This window comes from Sturnus vulgaris, chromosome 4 (assembly GCF_052056855.1).
Source record: "Sturnus vulgaris isolate bStuVul1 chromosome 4, bStuVul1.hap1, whole genome shotgun sequence".
Lineage (NCBI taxonomy): Eukaryota > Metazoa > Chordata > Aves > Passeriformes > Sturnidae > Sturnus > Sturnus vulgaris.
In genome coordinates this window covers 71,276,612-71,293,996 of record NC_142246.1, presented here as the reverse complement: position 1 = coordinate 71,293,996, position 17,385 = coordinate 71,276,612, and the positions used below count along the sequence as shown (strand labels likewise).

The 17,385-nt window shown below is 43.0% G+C and overlaps 1 protein-coding gene across 1 annotated transcript; it reads left to right on the top strand.

Moving 5' to 3' along the window:
* The first annotated feature begins 371 nt into the window (after positions 1 to 371).
* Positions 372 to 17,172, top strand: METTL14 (methyltransferase 14, N6-adenosine-methyltransferase non-catalytic subunit). Its single transcript, XM_014887937.2, has 11 exons — positions 372 to 491; positions 641 to 729; positions 1,437 to 1,524; positions 5,640 to 5,720; positions 6,085 to 6,172; positions 8,506 to 8,596; positions 10,159 to 10,300; positions 11,530 to 11,622; positions 12,313 to 12,429; positions 14,667 to 14,877; positions 15,676 to 17,172. Exons 1-11 carry the CDS (start codon positions 426 to 428, stop codon positions 15,987 to 15,989), a joined length of 1,380 nt encoding a protein of 459 aa, XP_014743423.1. The 5' UTR covers positions 372 to 425; the 3' UTR covers positions 15,990 to 17,172.
* The last annotated feature ends 213 nt before the right edge of the window (positions 17,173 to 17,385 follow it).

The window sequence follows — 17,385 nt, the reverse complement described above, 5'->3', positions numbered from 1 at the left end:
AGATAGTACAGAGGAGAGGGGAGACAGGAGGAAGCGGGAAAGACACCAAAAATCAGGTGTAAAGAGTTTCAAAGATTCTCTTCTCTCACAGCGGAAGTTTCCAAAGGATCAGAAGATGAAAGCAAAACATGAAGGTTCACCTACGAATACTGGGTATTAGACTTGTTAATAAAGGATGTACTTTAGACTGAGCAGGTGCTTAAGGGGTCGCAGCTGTGACACGGCCTGAGCCGGGTGTCGCCTTAGGGGTGGTCCTGCAGCGGCTGAGTGAACGTGAACTTCACATCTACACTGGAACAGCGTCCGCATCCCGCGGGAACGGGCGGCGTGGCGGGGCCGGCATTTCCCTGCGGGAATTGCGCGGCACGGAAGTGACGCCCGGGCGGGAAGTGACGGCGGCGGCGGGAGCGGGGTCGGAGCGGGCCATGAACAGCCGGCTGCAGGAGATCCGTGAGCGGCAGAAGCTCCGCCGGCAGCTCCTGGCGCAGCAGGTACGGCCGGGAACAGCCAGGGCACGGCGGGGGCGGGGACCTGCGGCGGTGTGCGGGCCGGGCCGGGCTGGGCCGGGCCGGGCCGGGCTGAGCTGGGATGGGCTGGGCTGGGCTGGCCGAGGCGTGACTTTGTGTTTCCCGCTGTGCAGCTCGGGGCCGAGAACGCCGACAGCATCGGCGCCGTGCTCAACAGCAAGGATGAGCAGCGGGAGATCGCGGAAACCAGGGAGACCTGCAGGTCGGTATCGGAGCGCGCTGGCTGTGCAAAACTCATACACGAGTACAGGCCCAGGAAACTGCACTCGGTGAAAGAAAACCCAGTAATTAGTCAAGTCAGAGCCTTGGCTAAGGCGAGGAGGGTCTAGTTATTCCCTTCTAAGATCCGCTTGGAAATACAGGCTGACTTTTTTTTCTGGTGTTAAAAAGCTACCGTGTAGGAAAACAGATCTGAATTTAGAAGGGGCCGTCTGCTTGTGTCCCAGAGCCTTTATGCTTTTGCAAAGCACAGTTCAGGGCAGTTCAGTTCGAAAGTTCTTATGAAACTACGGGTATGCCTAGGACAGTGCAGCTACTGCTTATCATTTCTCACGTGTAGTTCTGTAGACAGACTTCTTTGGCATAAAACAAGCTGTACCTTTTAGAACAGAAAAATGAGAAATGGAAGAGAATGAGCTTAATTCTGTAGATATACTGCATTGGTTAAAATAAGCTGTACTTTTGAGAGCAGAAACATGACAGAGGCAAGGGGCTTACTCTTTTCAAGAGTTCTGTTTTTAATAAGTTGTGCTGAACTCACATCTACTGAGAGAGGAATAGCTTTTCACGGATGATATTTTGAAATAGTTTCAGATTTGTAACATGCAGTCAAGGCATATTATTAAAGATTCCTGAACATTTTTCTTTGGAGACAGAAATTTTCTTATGAGGATTTTGGGCTCTTCATAGGGCTGCTTATGATACTTCTGCACCAAATGCAAAACGTAAATATCCAGATGAGGGAGAAGCTGATGAGGAAGAGATTGAAGAATATAAGGTAAGAAAAAGCAGAAGAAATTACTTTTCTCTGATGCTGTGTCCCAGAGGTACTTAGAAAATGTGTGTGTATATTAAAATAAACGTGATGTGTATATATCCTTTAGTGTGTGTGTTCCACAGTGGCATCTCCCTTGATGCCTTCCACTGCAGAAATGTAAGGGAGAGAACACAGATGCTGCATGGCTCACCTCAGGTGTGACATAGGTGCATTGAACTGTACACTCACCAAACCCCAGTGTGTGGAGCCTTAATTAGTGCTGCTCCTCAGAGGAAGCAGGCCTAGGTGTAAGTGCTCACAGAGAACAGCACTGAGCCGTGGCTGGCTGTGGGAAGAAGTGGTAAAATGTTGTGTGTGCTTGGGTACACACGGAAAGAACCTTGACCAGGATTTCATTGTGTCAAAAGGAAAGGCTGCAGTCAGCAGCAGGCACAGGCCATGGGATGAGACAAGGGAGGCTGAGAGTGTCTTCTGACCCCTCTGTGCAGTGCCAAGGAATGCACTTCTGCATGAGTGGAAGAAACAAGGGATTCGAAGGGAATTGGAAGTAAGAGGCTTGCTTTGGGATGTTAAGTGTCCAAAATGTCCAGGAAGAGTTAGGTTGAAAATGCCTCCATGGTCATTGAAGTGTCAAACTCTGATGCCCTTCACTTATCAAATGCTCATCCCAAAGCTGTTTGACAGCTTTCTCCTAATGTGATGTTTTGGCCAAGATGAGAGATAGAAAGAGCTTAAACAAAGGCATGATTATGATACAGCTGTCTTTATGATTTGCTTTGGGATCTGATTGCAGTGTATGTCCTCCTCCCTTTTATCCATGTCCTAATAACCTTGTTCGTTTGGTTAAATCAATGTCAGTGTATTTATGAAACAGTGCAGTGTCTGCTGTTCTCTTAGATGCTTGAAATAGTAATTTTTTAAATGCAAAGCCTTTGTCATGTTACATTTGTGTTCAGGTTTGTAAATCTTGCAGTAATAGTGTCTATCTTTTATCTGACTAAACCAGAAAGTTAGTGTATGACAGGATGGTTTTTGATGATTGATTTTGAAAGTCTCTCTGTAAAGGGACAGACATTATTTTTAATATGATAAGTGTTAGTCTGTACACCCTGTTTAGTAAAGAAATTGTCACCATGAGGTAGAAGGGTGTTTGTGAAGCAGGGTTTTATACTTGCATTAGTGATCAGTTGATATAAATTAATTTTACTTCTTCACCAAGTACATGGTTAAAGAACTAAATTTTAATTACCTGTAAAGTGTACATAGAGAAGTCACTTGGGCTGGCAGAGTACATGAATCTTATCATTAAGATTTTCTTAATCATCGTGGAGAAGGCTTGCCCTGGGGTGAGCTGTGAACACTTGCAAGTGGCCAGACTTTTTCTATATTGTTAAAATGGAAGAATATTTTAATAACAGTAGATCAGACAAAATTCAGTCGAGCAGATGAACAGACTTAAGAAACTTGAAACCCCAGAGTAGAACATCTATAGTAGAGTCATCAGCTGTTTCCTGCAGGCATTGCTAATTCCCTATTGGCAAGGAAATAAGAACAGTAAAATTCCATCTGCATTTATGTAACTTTTTCCTGAGCTCACTGAGCCTGCTTAAATTTAGCCTTGTAAAATGAACTCACAAAAAAAATCTGGATCTTTAAGGTGTCAAGCCCTATTGTATTGTGTTTAATGCAACTTAGACAAAAGCAATAATAGACTTAACTAGTAGTGTTGTGGACAAGTTCTGCGAATTTGCCAGTTTTGTTCAGAAAATCAGAGGTATTTCTGATGTGAAGGGACTTGTGTCTATACCCCTGACTTGCAGTGTTGGCTTCTATGTGATGGGGTCAGGTAAATCATCTGAAATGATTAAAAACTTTTATGCCCTGGGTTCAGATTTGTTGGAAATGAACGTACCCTCAAACCTGTGTGAGAGCAGTTTTTGAGATCAAAGGTGAAGTATTTTACTTTTCTTAGCCATGTAGGAACATCTGATACAAAAAAAAAAAAGTGATGTGTTTTAATTTTGGAGTTTTTTGTTATTATTTGTGTGTCTGGTTTTTGGTTTTCTGTAGAATAAATGTGAATTTATAATGGTGGTTCTTCATAAGACAGGGTGATGAGAGAACAAAGGGCAGCACTGACTCCAGTCTGGCAGCTTGACTCCAGCCTTGGAGCCTGGCTCTGCCTTGCAGCCTTGGGGGGTGGCTGATAGGGAAGAGATGCACTATTGGAAAAATGAATAATGGATATTTTAAAGCCAGAAAGTTGAGTTGTGGTTTTGGAGAACTCCTAAAATACTCTTTTGTTGTGGAATTGTAACAGCTGTCCCAGGGTTAGTTGAGCTCTGTGCTCTGTATTTGGAAGTGCCCTCTAATGGGATTAGAGTCTCTGCTGCCTCTGTGAGGCTTTTCACCTTCCACCTGTTGCCTTCCCCAGGTGATCTGACTGCATTGTTTGAACCTGTGTGAGTGTCTGGTTTGTGGAGTTTTCACTTTGTGTGGAGTACAAAACCACTTGTGATTTATTTTGCTGTCTGCCAGCCTAATTTGAGACTGCCCTGTTTAGTTCATTTGTGCAAGCAGAGGCCTGTGGGCTGGGCACGCTTCCCTGCCATTGTTGTGGAGGCTGAAGAAAGCCTGCTTGGTTGAACCATGGATTACATGTATGTCCAGTCATATGAAAAAAACTGGGTTTGAATATTGTGAGTTTCTATTTCCCAAACTCAGCAACTCTGTAGCAGATGCTTTGGAAAACAAGGATAATTAATGTACAAGAACCTGGTGTTCAAGAGTCTTGTGTTACTGCTGTGACTGTGACCTTTCCCTTTGAAAGTTGGCGGTGTGGGCTTTTGTTTGTGGCCACAAGACTCTTCTTAAATCACTTATGAAGGCAAAAAGAGAACTGGGATGACTCAGGTATCTAACTGGTGCTTATCATCAGGAGGACAACATTTAGACAAAGATGGAAGAGGGGAACAGGTGTAACTTATGATGGCATAAGCAGTTTTTAGTAAAACTCAAGCTTTCAGCTTTTTTTTTTGGCCTGAATAACACTTGCTGCTGCTTGTCTGTGCATTTCTTTTCCTTGCAAACACTCCTGCTGTTTCTTATAGTAATCTCTTTTTTTGATCTGGTTAAACAGACAAGAAAAAAGGAGTGTGTATCTCTTAAGTTCATCACCTGAATAGGGAAGGGGAAGCTGTGACCTGTTTATCACATCAGGCATTTCAGAAGTTGGTTCAAACCTCCACAGTGGAAATAACAGAAGCTTACTCAAAGATTTTGACATTTAGAGGGGTCAAAATTGGGAGGGACAACAGTTAATTTTTTATTCTGCATTCACACAATTTATGTAGCATAGGGTAAATACAGCTGTAATAATATGATCGATGATATCAATTAGTAGCTCTTCAGTTGTACTTCTGTGTTTTATAAATGTATATACGGGGTTGATCCAGGGTCAGTGGAAAGGCAGAAAGTGATGTGAAGTGAGTCTCTGTGAGTTTCTGTTCTCTCTCAGTTCTGTGTTGGATGTTCAGAGTACATCAGTGTAACAGATCTCTGAATCCCAGAAACCTGTTGAATGAACAGTTGGTGGCTCTCCAGATAGTTTTAATGTAAATTTTGGGGCTACAGAATAGGAATGTTAAAGATGACATCTAAGGACAGTCCAGATGAAATACTGACTTGTACCATGACCTGTTTCTGCCAAGTGTGGACTTCACTAAGGCTGGAAAATAAGATATTATTGTATGGATATAAGTGCTCCGAAGTTCTGCTGCAGAAGAACTTCAACAAAATATATACTTTGAATCCGAAGAGTGAAAGTTTTGTGGGACATAATTGTGAAGCTCTGCACCTCGTAAAGCACGGTCAGGGGCTAGAAATTAAGGGGTTCTTATTTTTTTTCTTCTTTTAGAGCCCTTTCCCAGTAACACTCTCCTCGTTAGTCAGAGAGGTGCAGACTTTTTGGGGAATAGGTAATTTTTTTCCCACTCTAACACTGGAGCTGGATTTGCTGTTTGTAGACAGTCCCCTTCTTGTTATGATTCTGCTTCTTGAGGACAGAAACAGCTCGATCTTGTATGCACACTTGTAATACCTGCTTTATTTCCAAGGATGAAGTAGAGCTGCAGCAAGATGAAGAAAACCTGCCCTATGAAGAAGAGATTTACAAAGATTCCAGTACCTTTCTTAAGGTGAGCTGCTTCTGCAATTGGAAGTGTAGTCAGAGCTTGTTGTGTTAAACTGTTTGTGCAGCTGGTGGGATCTGAAATAGAGCTTTAAAGGCTGAAGTAGTGGCTTGGAACTCACAGGTACAGAAGCTGCCTGTGACAGATCTGACCGTAACTGGGGTTTGCATTGCTCTGAGGCAGCTCTCAGTGAGCTGCAGCAGTGGTGGGCCTGGTTTGGAACTGAAAGGATGGTCTTGACCAGTGGAACTTAAAAAGGCATGCTGGAATAATCTGCTCCTTTCTCATTTATCATAGTAACACGTACAATGTGCCTGTGCATGTCCACTTATCTCCTGTTGCTCTCACTGAACTTCTTCCTGTTCTCCAGGGCACTCAGAGCCTAAATCCACACAACGATTACTGCCAGCACTTTGTGGATACAGGACACAGGCCCCAGAACTTCATCAGAGACGTTGGTATGTCACAGCCAGAAACTGTTTGAACATGACTTATTTGATTCAACAGCACTTCTTTTTCTTCTCCTTTTTTAATTCCTTACAGTTTCTGGGAAGTGCAGATAGACAATCTTTCCCTAGTTTTTCTCAGTGTGCATACATATCAGTATAGAGATCTATATGAATGTTTTTGTTCTCACTTACTTAGGAGGTCATTATTATCAAGACTGTTCTTATCCTTGGTTTTACTTGAAAGTATTTCACCAGGAGGATTTTTTTTTCCAACTTAAGCTCTTTTGATTCCAGAAAGTAGATGAGTTTAATGAGGAGGTCTTGAAACCTCTGGAGGTTTACAGTTCACCTGTATACAGGGCTGTATTGCCTCTTAAGCATGTAAAGTATGGGAAATACTGACATTTAAGTCAGGAAGCAATATGGATCATGTTTCCCAGTTAAATTAGGTAACTGCTGACAGCTCATTAGAATGCCCAGGTTTAGAGGATGCTGCTTTTCAAGTTTACATGTATCCAGACATAACTTATGACTGAAATGATGCTACACTGGGCCTGAATTTAAACTTGCTAAACCTAAGGCATGATTTGGTCCTGTTTCCCAGAATAGGTGCCTAGCATTTGGTTTCTAAAAGGAGCAGGACATCTCCCTCTGCAGTTTTATGCAACAGTTCTCTGTATTTTATCAAGTGTGAGATTGCCAGGGCAAGGGGATTGTGTTTTTAGGCAGCAGCCCAAAGAGGTTTGGTTTGCCTCCAGAGGCTTGTAGTTTTTTATTCTCTATTATTTTGTGAATGGTTCTGTGAAACACATCTGGATGGTTTTTAAGAAAAAATCAGTTCAATTGGATCTTTATCTTAAAAGCACTTGAGGTAGTTCTACACTCTTCTTGGAAATGAGTACAGAGAAGCAGCAGCCCCTGTAGTGTGTCATGAGTTCTCTGCTGTGTAAGGATTTCAGGGAAGGGACGGGGTGAACACTTCTGCAGGTGTTGGTGTGGAGATGAACACGGCAGCAGCTGGGCCAGAGCCTTTAACAGGGCTGAGCTGTGTCAGCTGCACATTGGTGAGCACACGTTTTGTACCCCATGATCACATCTCTGCTGAGGTGCTACAAGTTAGTGCAGGTGGCCCAAAGAAAAACAAGTGGTTCTAGAACACCCAGCTGTATCTTTTTGATGTTGCTGTTGGAAAAGAGGGAGAGGCACGTGGATCTGGGTTTGGTTAGTTTGAGGGATTTTGATTGAAAATTCTTTTGCATCTGTTGCCTAGCTGCTGCTGCCCAGGGGTATTGGACTCACATGGGCTGGAAGCATCACAGTGGTGGAAATCAGGAGAATGCAGCAGTAGCTTTGAGCTGTTACATATGTGAGGAAAAGGGTGAAAATAACTGTTAGGTGTTTTATGCACGAGTAGCAAGAGATAATAAAGGTTAGACACCGAGAACTTTGCTTTTATCATTGCATTCCTTGGATTGGGACTTAAGAAGTTTGAATTAAATTAAGGAGAGAGATGAAGTGTTTGTGAGTTTGGGTAAGGTTTTTCCCCCATTTTATTATCATTCCAAGTTGTACTTTTAAATGAACATGAAGCCTTCTAAATAACTCCTACTGAAGTTGAAGTGATACTGCTTGGGAAGCAGAACTGGTACCTTGTTGGTTTATGCTGAACCTGCTGCTGGCACTAGCAAACCCATTGTCTCTAAGGGAGAATGAAATATACTTGAAAGTATGTTTTCCTTTTTACAGTATTTGCTGCAAAAGATCTAATGAGGGTTCTCTCCTTTGCATTCTGTACACATGAAGGGTTGGAAAATTGACATTATAAAGCTACATGTAGGAACATGTGTTCAGATCTTCATGACTGCCACCACAACACCAAATCTCAGTGTAAGGGTTGCCTCAGGGAGCCCCAGCTGCCACCTTGGAAACAGTCATCAAAGATTACACAGACTATGCTGTGAATTAATGTTAATTAGATCTTTATAGAAATTTATGGATGGGCTAAAACCAAAATAACATCTTTCATCATCCTGGCACTTCCAGTTTAAGTGAAAGGTTGTTTCCTTCTGGTAACTGGAGTTGTGAATTTCTGATCCACTGTAGTGCTCTGGAGAAGATCGGAGCATAGACACTGCATCAGTAACAGCCCTGATGAGCTGGGTGAGGGCAGAAGGCTTTTGTGAAGTACTGAAGGAGAAACTGCTTTAAAGGGTTTGCTTTGTCAAAAATTAAAATCAGACTAAGTATTAACATTTGGGCCTATTCAGAATACTGGACAATGCTTAATTGATAGAGATTTACTCTGTTAAGTAGTTGTTAACTTCATGTTTTCTTCTTCTTAGGCTTAGCAGATAGGTTTGAAGAATATCCAAAACTTAGAGAGCTCATCAGATTGAAGGATGAGCTGATATCTAAATCTAACACTCCTCCCATGTAAGTGTTCTTGTGGAAAATGCCTTTCTTCTCCAGACCTGTTTGAAGTTAGCTGTCTGCTTTGCAAATCTCTATCTTCAGCACCTGCTTAGAGTTTACATTTTCTCTTTTTGTTTGTGTATACAAATGAATCAATTGAAGCATAGAAGAATAAGATCACTCTGGTTTTGTTAGTTTAATCTAGATGTTTGATACAGTGTATAAACTAGATTTTCTTTCCAATGTGTGTTTATTTATAGTCTCTAAAGCTTTGATTTTTTTAAGACCAAATTGTCAACTGATTTGGCTGTGGGCTTTAATTGGGGAACTAAAAGAGTATCATATGGTGGTGAATCTCATGTTTTCATGTGGTTTATGATAACAAGAAGAACTTCTAAAAATTGGCCTCTTAATATAACCATAGCTTTTCTTGTAGCAGCTGGTTTTTGTGTAGTGTTCAGCTGTTATCTCAGTCTCCATCAATCACGTTACTTTGGAGTTGAGGACAAAAATGTTTAGGCTGACTGGAAGTCGTTTGTCCTTATTGACTTGGAATTACCTTGGAGTTTTTGCTGAATGTCAGACACAGCCTCAGTGTGCAGCGTGTTGCTCCAGGGATTCAGGCCTCTCTGAACCTTATGCTTGCCATGTGCAGTAGTCTTAATCTGTACCACAAAAATCCACCTTATTTAATGAGAGTCACATAAACCCCATGAAATAGTTGTCTGAACAACTGCGTGCAAAATGCAGAACTCAAGCTGCTCTTTTAAGCTAGGCATGCTTTGGTCATAAAGTATAATGGGGGAAAAGCAGTAATCACATGCTGCCTTCTGACAGCACCAAGTACACAGATGGATCTCTTCCACACACCTTTTGGGAAGGGGAACGTGGTGGTCTGCTGATCAGCTTTACTGAGGTTAAAGGAATTTAGGGGAGGGCAGTGTAATTTTATTTGAATTTAGGGGAGGGCAGAATTTTACTAAGGAATTTAGGGGAGGGCAGTGTAATTTTTGGACAGTGGTAGAGCAGTGAGTGGTGTGCAGGTGTGAAGGAGAGTCATAAGAGCGTGTGTGAGCAGGTATTTAATAGAATCAGTGGGGGGTGGGGAATTCTCCCTGGTACAGGAATAGAGAAATACATGTATACTGTAGAAAAAGTAACAGTATTTAGAATCTTTGGAATAATTGTAGAAATATGCCACTTTGCCAGTTAGCCAGGCAACGAGTGTTTGCTTCTTAAATGTTTATGTTTCCTCCTATTATAGCCCACGGGTGTACAGAAAGTGCAGTGAGTCTGCACTAGATATTGTTGTACAGCCTGCGTGGGCATCTGTTTCCTGCTTGCCAAGTTAGAATCCTAAAAACTGTTTATTAAGACTGCTTAAAAAACACACTGCAGTAGCATCCAGCCTCGATTAAGTGAGGGTGTGTAATGGTTCTCCTCTGGATTTTGAGCCTTTGAGATGTACAGGCCACCCAGGAGACCCTGCTCTTAGCTGGCTGCACAGAAGTGCTGTGTGGAGTGTGGTTCTCAGGCCACTCTTGAACCTTGTCCAAGCAGTCTGGCATCTTCTGTTTAAACAGGTATTTGCAAGCAGACTTGGAAGCCTTTGATATTAGGGAACTGAAGTCCAAATTTGATGTGATTCTGCTGGAGCCACCATTGGAAGAATATTACCGAGAGACTGGCATTACTGCCAATGAAAAATGCTGGACCTGGGATGATGTGAGTACCTTTTTTTGCTGTGAAGAACATCAAATAGCATTTAATTTAGTAAATACAACTTTGTGTTCTCTCTGAGCCTGGCTGAAAACTTGAACCTAAAGAGAAAACTGGGTTCTCTCTGCCCTTACCTTCACTAAGCTTTCTGTTTCATTTTTGGCTGTCCGTTGAAAATATTCCTTTGTTTCTTGAAATTCTTGGGATTCTTAAGGCATGCTTTTTAATATGCTGGTCTTCCAGTAAAAAGTGCAGGTTAATTTGCTTTACTGACATTCCTCCATTCTCCAATTATTGATTGGGTAGGACATTTTAATGGTCAAACCAGTAATAATCCTTAGAAACTTAACAAAATAGAGTAACCTCACTTGTGGAATTCTTTCTCTTATATTTATTCAAAAATGGTGCCTGGCAGTGATGCCCAGGGCAAAAACATTTCATCCTAACAGAAATACTGGAGTGTTGGAGGCAGGACTCATCCTCCTAGTTTGGAGTTAGATCCTCTTAGAATGGCTCCTACTGCATTATTTTTCCTCGGAATGGCACTGAATGAATCTTGATTTGATGTGTTAGCAAGTTAGAGATCAATCCTTTCAACTTGTGATGACTAACAGATGCTTTGCATCCGAAGTTATCTCATCTTGAATGTTACTCATTTGCCATTGTTGAACCACTGTCCTCATGAATTCTGGCTGCTTTTACTAAATGTGAAAATGGAGAGAATGTCTTTACTATTTAGTGGTAGGAATTAAGCTGAGATTTTTAGAACATCTTCACAACCTTCATGCACGTACTTAGAGAAGAAAAGAAACAGAGTACTCTTGATTCTGTATTAAATGTTTTTGCTGCCAGTGGAATGCTAGAACGAAGCAGAGATTTGAGGAGGAGATCATGTGGCTTGTATCGGTCTTTTAAGTCTAAAATTTCTTATACAGGTAGAATTTCTGTTTGTGACGGTTTCATCCCAGCCAGCAGCCCAGCCCCAGGCAGTCTCTGGCTCACTCCTCCACCAGTGTGATCAGGGAGAGAATTGGAAGAGTAAAAGCTGGAAAACTTACGGCTTGAGACAAAGGCAGTTTAATGGGGAAAGCAAAAGTCATGCACACAAGCAAAGCAGAACAAGGAATTAGTTCCCTGCATCCTGGTGGTTTCTGTGGCAATGCCTCAAGACTCAGTATTCTTCCTGATACAACTGGTGATTTGTATTTAATTCAGGAACACTTTTATTGCACTAGATCATGAAATTGGAAATTGAAGAAATTGCAGCCCCAAGGTCATTTGTGTTTCTGTGGTGCGGCTCAGGCGAGGGTCTGGATCTCGGCCGAGTGGTAAGATGTTGTTTTAATTCAATTTAACAGGGACAGGCTTAAGAGTTTATTTTTATCTTTGACTTTTCTCTGTATAGAATTCTCAGCCCTAACTACTGAGGGATGCTTTGTTACTGTGTTACAGGATATGTGATTTTTAAATGGCATTAACTGTTTAGATACTGTAAATGTCCAGATGAGTCATTGACTGTGTGAGGAAGCATAATTCCTTGGGGTCTTGGTTTTGTTGTGTGTGTGTTGACAGAGGAGCAGGTTACCAAGTTACAACTTTTTTAGCAGAAGTCTCAGTAGTTTTCTGCCAGAAATATTCATGCTAGGAGAAAGATCCTACTGTTTCATAAATTGAGATACAATTCTGCATGCCAGGGAAACGCTGCTTGTGTTGGGAATACTGCACAAAGAATTCCCAGTTGGCTCCTGCTGTGCTGAAACATTATTCAGTTGGAGCAGTGCTTTCCATTAAAACAATTCACAGACAACTGTTTAAGGGCAGCCTGTGGTTACTGATCTGTTTGCTTTGGCTGTTTTTCAGTGTGAAGTTGGCCAGATAAACTGGGTTTGGTCACAGACAGGTTTATAGTAGCTGGACAGTCCTTGAGTAGGAAAAGTCAAGGCCTAAGTGAGTGTTCAGTTGAGGTCACTTGATTTTTTTGTGCAGTGTGAATTGTTTTACTTGTTTCTAACATTTAGTGTCTGCGCAAATGGGGTTACAGAAGATGTGAGGACATTTGCTGGATTAAAACAAACAAGAACAACCCTGGCAAGACCAAGACTCTAGACCCTAAGGCTGTCTTCCAAAGAACCAAGGTAAAGAATTGGCTCCATTCCTCCTCTGTTTCCATTCTGTCTCTCATTCTGTGCTAATGACACACCCGGTGTTGGTGACAGGCTTGTGAGAAAGACAACCAGGAGGACTTCCAAGTCCTGTTCTGCAAAGCACATTTTATGGAACAAAATTTAGCAATAGAATTTGACTAAATTCAATGTCAAAATAAGTCTTTAAATCTGTAGATTTTTAACTGAATCTATTAATAAAAATTAACTAGAGATGATTGGGTGTTGGTTCGAAAAGCACATGAGCAGGTTTGTGCCCAGAGCTTGGACCAGAGAGAAGTCTGGTGGAGCCAGAGCTCAGACAGCATCTCCTGCCTTGCTGGAGGCGGTTGCATAGCACAAGTGATGGAATGGGTCAGCTGGGTTTAAACCAAACATTTTTTAAGATGCGTTGTGGAGGATGTGTATTGAAGGAGGTGCAGAGAAAAAAAAGTGTTCTGGTTTGTGACTCAAATGTCTGTTGTTCAGAAACTTAGAGAAATGTAAATTGGACTCAAATAATTGGTTTGGGTATATGTGAGTGTAACTGGCAGTTTTACTGTGTGCAGAGAGCTGGTTGGCAATTTATTCATTTCAAGTGTCAGTGAACCTCAGGACTCTCCTCATTCATCGATCATTCGTTAGCATTAAATATCCTCAAGTCTGTCTCAAACTGGACCTTGTTAGGACTATAAACTTCCCTTAAGGATATCTGGAATCTTTCTTTGACTTGCATTTACATTAATCTGAAGTTTGTTTGAAAGTGTGTTGTATTAGTTATAAATATTTGTAAGTATAAATATTGTGTGTTTATTGCATATAGTATTGCAAATATGTGCAGTTTGCCCGTGAGGGCAAGGTTAAAACTAACACAGGAGGTATTTGAGGGGACTTTATGTCTTTGTTTAGCAAGGAAAAATAGTTTCTGGTATGGGGGAATTCCTGTGTTTATGGAGCAAGAGTTGGGCTGAGGTCACTGTTTGTGATAAACACTGAAAATGGAGTGAGTTTGCTCTGAAACAAACACTGTTGGCAAGCCGAGTTTGCCAGTGCTTAGAGCAGCAAATGTGTTCTGTTCTGTGTGCCTGAGGCATCTCTCCATGGATTCTCAGTGCTCTGCCACCTGTCATAGGATCCAAGGTATTTGTGAGTGACATGGTATGGAAGTAAAATGTTTGGGGTAATTCTCCTAAGGACTAGACTGAGGAGGCTTGGCCTGGGGATGATTTGCTTAACAGTATTCTGCCTTTCACTTAGCTAAATTGCAGGTCCAAACCCGTGTTGCATGAGTGCAATAGCATCTGCATAGATTTGACAGCTCTGATGTTGTGCCTTTCATGTTTACGCACTAACTCTGCAAACCCTTTCCAAAATTTGGGAAGGATTACATGCTCTTGTCTGCAACTGTTTCCTGAGGCATCTGGTGGTGCTTAGTGAGTCAGAGTATCTGATCCTGGGGAACATGGCTCGTTGATTTTATTTGATATTGCCAGAAACAGAGCTCTGAAATGAGTATGTAGGAGCCTCTTTTCATCCTGGAACAATCATGGTGATTCCTCATTCATGGGTGCCACATATCACTCCTTAAATTGGTCTGCAGTGTTGGGAAGGAAGGAAAGCAATGCATGTTACAGCTCGAGAACACTTCTAATGCTGATGAGCTGCCTGAGAGTGCACTGACAGTGTTGATAGTGGTCGTGGGTTTTATGCAGTGATATCTTCTAGAAAGGAATCTGAGGGGAATTCTGAGGGCTGCTTTATTAACAGAGGTACAATATGAAAAAGTACATCTTATTTTCACTGTGTGTCTGAAAACTTTAAAAATCATTGTATATATAAAGTTAGGATCAAAAGGCTAAGGCAGGTATTAATCATAATTAATAACCATTCTTTGCTCTTGCCATCACGTTTTTCTCTTTTGCCTTGTGGAGATTGCTCAGCCTTTCCAGCCTAAAGTTCTGCAGCTGAAGAAGTCCAAATATCTGACTTCAGCCTTGATTTGAGTTTTACCCCCTCATAGTGTGGTTTATCAAGCTTCAGCTTAAAGTACTGCTCTGCTTTGTTGTCACATGGCTCCTTTGGTACCTCCAGCTTTTCTGCTCTAGTTCATGTTTTCAGCCTTTTCTATGCTCTAAGAGTGGGATGTCCTGTGCTAGAAGTGCCCTTGCCGTCCCCTGTGCTCCCCTGGCACAGCAGTGGGTGCGGCAGGTGCCAGCTCTGTGTGTCTGCAGGAGCACTGCCTGATGGGCATCAAGGGCACCGTGCGCCGCAGCACCGACGGCGACTTCATCCACGCCAACGTGGACATCGACCTCATCATCACCGAGGAGCCTGAGATCGGCAACATCGAGAAACCCGTGGAGATCTTCCACATCATCGAGCATTTCTGCCTCGGGCGACGGCGGCTGCACCTCTTCGGCAGGGACAGCACAATTCGACCAGGTAACGGCCGTGCTGCTTCTGTCAAACACTAACAATCATTTCGGGCTCCTAAAGACGTTTCCAGATCTCTGTCACAGGTCAGACGGCAGATCCCAAGGAAATATGAAGATGTGTCAGTCACAGAACTGTTGTTTGGAAAGTTTATGACAACTATAATTGCTGTAATTTTTCCAGAAAAGAGTTTTTTGTTAACCAATATTTTTGCCCATCATGTGTTTAATTCATCAGTGAGCATAACAAAATCCAGTTGAGATTGCTTTTCTCCCATATGTTTACACTTCTCAGAAAAGTGATTTCTTTCTCCAACTCATTTTCAACCCCTGCAAGTTTAGTGCTGTTGCCGGTTTCTGAAGATGCAGTGTCTCACAATGGGCGCTTCATCTAGCATGATGCAGAAATGCATGGATCAGGACCCATGGTTCATGTGTTCAGTCCTCACTGAACTGCCAGTGTATTTTCTATGTCAGTATCTCACAGAGTCAGGTTACTCTGGTTGAACTTAGGTATTTTTTAAAAACATGGTTTAAACATTGTGGTGTAAGGACAAGTAGGAAGAAGGGGTAGGGGCTTGTGAAAGCACAGCATGAATGTTGCCACAGCCGTGTGTAATAAAAATGTTTTAAAAAGTAAAATAAGGCCTTAGAAATACCCAACTGAAATCTTAACTTCGCCACAAGTCTAGAGGTGACTTTTCCTTCTGTTCAGTGCTGCTGATTTGTAGCTGAGTGTTTCTCCCTGTCACTCGAGTGCAGCCTGAAGTTTGTTGTTGCTTCTGCTGACTGTGGTCTTGTTCCCCAGGTTGGCTGACGGTGGGACCCACCCTCACAAACAGCAACTTCAACGCGGAAACGTATTCCTCGTATTTCACGGCTCCCAATTCCCACCTGACCGGCTGCACCGAGGAGATCGAGAGGCTGCGGCCCAAGTCCCCGCCTCCCAAGTCCAAGTCCGACCGGGGCGGGGGTGCCCCCAGGGGAGGAGGAAGAGGAGGGACTTCGGCGGGCCGGGGAGAAAGGGGCAGGGAGAGGAACAGAACCAACTTCCGCGGTGAGCGGGGCGGCTTCAGGGGCGGCCGTGGAGGGACCCATCGAGGGGGCTTCCCCACCCGCTGAGGAGGTGACTGAGGTCTGCTGGCCCCGGCCTGCGCCTTGCCTGGGATTCTTTTCTGTAGTCTTGTTTTTCCTACAGTGAATTCCTCTGGGCACTCAGGCTAGGTGACTTTTACAGTTGTTTTTGGTGTACGCTGTTCCTGACAGTCGGCCTTGCAGTCTGGCACAGCCCCTCACCTGGCCGTGTCCTGCACGGGCAGCACTGGACTCACAGCAGAGAGCACCAGCCCTTCACACCACGGGTAGGATGGAAACCACCCCCTTGCTCTCCCCTTAGGAACCTTGCAAGGTGGAGACTTCTTTTTCAACTTCATTTTCTCCAAAATAGGGATTCCTCCTCTGTCTTTGGAGGTTTGGGTTTGGACTGACTTGCAGTAATATGCTGGAACAGGCATGAAATGCAGTTCTGAATTACATGGCCACAACAGACTTGCTGTTCTATGGAAGAAAAAGTGCTGTGTCTGTATTGACACCTATTTTAACTTCTCTGAAACCAAGGAGCAAATGAAATAAATAGAATTCTATTTTTTCTTATTTGATTTAAACTTCCCAAGTTATTCCTGGGAATAGGAAAAACTTAATTTTTAATTTGTGTTGTATATTCACTCACCTGTCATGTCAGTAGTGGGGAGAGTGGTACTTCTGTGCAGCTGTGTGTTGTGCTTCCTGGAAAGCACCAAGCTGTGCATTTATGTGCAGCCCAGAAGTTGTGCAGAGGTCTGGGTTGCTCCTTGAAGAGGGAGTTTTCCCCCAGTGTGTGTCTGTAACACCTTGTTCGGTGGGAGGGAAGAGCAGTGTCGCTCCCTCTCTGGAGGGAGGATTGCACACGGGAGGAGGTGTGAGTGTCATGGCCTGGTGACAGGGAACACCGATGGACCTGAGTGCTGCCTTTGCCTTTGGGTGTTGCACACATTTGGGAATGGCTGCTGCTGATCCGGTGCAGTGCGGAGGCAGTGACCCCCTCCCCTCTGAACAATGTCCATTTTTAGCAAAACCACAACTCTGAGATTGTTGTGCAGTTCTCAGTAGACTGAACAAAGCTGGCTTTTGATGTCTCAAGGTCTTAGGTGTGGGTTTTGGAAAACTGGCATTTAAGTCTCAATGTTTCTCTTGAAGCCCAGCTTTTGAATAACTGTCCTGTAAAGTAGTGGATTATTAAACATGCTTATCAAAGCTGATGTTGAAATATCTTTCTTAATGTTTTGTGGGTTTGTTCTCCTTGAGGTTTGAAATTGCTAAGTGGTTTCCTCTGTGCTGTTGTAGACAGCATCTGTTCTGATTTTGAAGATTTTGACGGGCTGGGGAACTCCCTGGTTTTGATAGCGTTTAGCAGGGGATTGCCATAGTGCCAATGGAAACTGCCTGTTGTTTACAGCTTGTTTCTTGCTCTGTCATATCT